This window comes from Vigna radiata, chromosome 1 (genome assembly GCF_000741045.1).
Source record: "Vigna radiata var. radiata cultivar VC1973A chromosome 1, Vradiata_ver6, whole genome shotgun sequence".
Classification (NCBI taxonomy): Eukaryota; Viridiplantae; Streptophyta; class Magnoliopsida; order Fabales; family Fabaceae; genus Vigna; species Vigna radiata.
Window position 1 is genome coordinate 7,702,939 of NC_028351.1, and position 2,842 is coordinate 7,705,780.

Consider the following 2,842-nt stretch of genomic DNA (forward strand, 5'->3'; position numbering starts at 1 on the left):
GCACATTCTTAGTTAAATTCTAGTGAGTGAACTTAAAGCAATATAAGTTTTGTCATTCTTCTTTGCCAGGAAACTTTAGGGACAATTTTATTATGCATTGTTGAAAGATAATAAATAATATGGTTTTAATTTTGATTTTCTATGTACTGGTCTTGGGATGTTTTGATGGTAATTAGAGAAATCATTTTCTAAGGTTTTTATTTACCACTTATAGATTTTTTTTATCATTTTTCAATATTTCATAAAAATTTCTTTAATTTGCCATTGGTCAAAACCAAGAGAATTATTTTTTCTGTTGCTTATTGATTCTCAATAAAAACTGAGATGAATTTTAGCTGTTTTTCACGTGCTTGACAACATTGTTATTTTCATCAGAACTATAACACAATACTTTACATTATTAACACATACATATTGTTTCAGTAGGTAAGTATAAGTATACAGGGTCGAGAAATACACTTTCACAACTTTACTTAATCTTTTTCTTTCCTTAAATTCTATCTTCTTCGTCTTTACACAGTCCAAATCTGAGTGGAAGTACCATTTAAAGATACTCCGACTATTTTGATTAACAAATTGTAGTAAGTATCCAAATCCAATCAATCTAACTTATTATCTCTTTTACTTACCCCAATATTTATAGGTTCTGAGGCCTTTAATTAGGATTGACTTAACTGTCATCCAATTATGATCCAATATATTTAAGCTCACTTTTATCTATTTAATCTACAAATTGAAGAAATACACCAAAGTTTCAAAATTATCTCGACCTTTTGATTAACATGATATACTCTTCCTCATAGTTGTTTTATTAAATAACCTTATCATCAATGCTTGGAAACTTCTTGCAGCATTTGTGCCTTAATCAGAAATAAACATTTCTGATATTTCTTTTGTTCAATATCATTTATGACACTGCTTAATCTTGCAGATATCAGTCCAATGAAATGCCAGAAATAGAATAATGATTGCTGCATTGACCAAACTCTGCTTCATCTAGAAAAAAGTGATCCTTATCAGAATCTTAATTCTTTAAGTAAGCAAGTGATGATCTAGGAGAGTGTTTTATGTTGAATCTATGGCATGAATTTTGTTTCCCAAAGTTACCCACCACTATTGAATATGGAAAATTTCAGAAAACATTAAATGTCAACATAAACGACCATATAATATAATAAAACAAGATGCCAAACAAGTAGCTGCCAAAAGGAAAAAGGAATACTTGCTGTCCAAGTATAGCTATAAACACTATCAAAGTCCAAAGAACTAATTACTATAAATAATAATAATAATAAACAATTTTGAAATATTTATTTATAAAGTATAATTAATTGAAATTTTATATTTTTTTTATTCTAGAGGTTAATTATACATGGTAATGAAATTGATACATCTATTAAAAAGAGAATTCAATTTGATTGAGTTTCATTTTTACATATTTTAATCTTGTTGGATTGGAATTATAAGTTAAACAATTTACTCTTATTTTGACTGGAAAAATAAAGTAGCTATTATTTTAAATGGAGTGGCCCAAGTGTCTACTTTTTTTGAGCTGCTTGTTTCAGTCTAATTTGACAGACTGATCAGTTTCTACTTTAATAACTTCTAATTTTTATATTTTTAATAAAACAATCTTTTACTTGTGAAATTTGTTATAAAATGTATTCTGGAATTTTGCTTTTTCTTGCACCATCCAAGTGTCAAAGAGAAAACAGTAAACAAAAACAAACAAAAATGGAAGAAAGTAGAAAATGAATGATAGAGACCTAAAGCAATGAAAGTATTTTATAACCCCGTGAAAATATCTATGGAAGAGGCACAACACTACTCAAATTTAACATTAATATTATTTTAACTCAATAAAATAATAAATTTGTAAGTCTTTCTTTATATTATATAGTCTTCAACTTTTTTTTTATTATTGTTGTTCAACGTAAGAATTGAACCTATATTATATTTGTTAACAAGAAAAAAAGAAAATGATGTATCCAAAATTATTTTATACCAAAATCTTAAAAATTTATAAATCTATCAAATATTTTTTCATTATAAATTATTTGTAAAAAGTTATTTTTCATTGGTTGTTAATGGGAATTGAGTTGTCAAAGTTAATTCTCTATATATTTTTTTTTTCATACAAATGTTTTGTTTTATCCAAGTTTTTGGTTTGGAGTGTCTTTTGTCTATTATAGGAAAACATCAAATTTCTATTCTTATGTAGATAAATAAAAGAGGATTAAGAAATAACTCCCACAAAATAACAGTTTTACAAATTTCATTATAAATTTTATTAAAATAGCCTTTCATTCATTTTGATCAAACCGTTAAAATTATATCTAAATAATTTATAACATAAAAGTTGTCACCAATTATACAGTGAATATTAATCTTATTTCTTATCAACATAAGATTTCTAAGAGAGTAAATTTAAAAAATATTTTCTAACTTACAATTTTCTTTATTATTGTTTAGGCTATTATTTTTCTTTAGAGTAAAAGCTGTGTTTCTCACATCACATTCACATGGTTGTCATAGACGTGCACCAATTCTCCTCTTTCATTCTAAAACTCATACCAAACAAGTCATCTTCATAAATCATAATCATTACTCATCACTTTATAATATTTCATAAATAATAATAATAATAAGAACTAGGTTGACAATTTTCATAAATAATAATATAGAATCAAATATTTAACTACTGTATCATAATTTAAATTTAATCTTTGAAATAGTGTTGTTTATAAAGTGAAATGGAAAAGAAAAACCCTGCAAGGTGCTGCCTTTATAATCATACCATGCAATATTCATGTGTCTGTGTTCTGTGTGTGTTGAGTAGCAA

The 2,842-nt window shown here is 25.7% G+C and overlaps 1 protein-coding gene across 1 annotated transcript in view; it reads left to right on the forward strand.

Annotated features, from left to right (window-relative positions):
* The window catches only part of LOC106767474 (protein DETOXIFICATION 16-like), a 16,140-nt gene that overhangs the window by 1,760 nt on the left and 11,538 nt on the right, over window positions 1–2,842 (forward strand). The window contains exon 6 of the mRNA XM_014652383.1: window positions 52–55. Coding sequence (XP_014507869.1) covers window positions 52–55 — 4 coding nt within the window. The remainder of the gene's footprint in view (window positions 1–51; window positions 56–2,842) is intronic.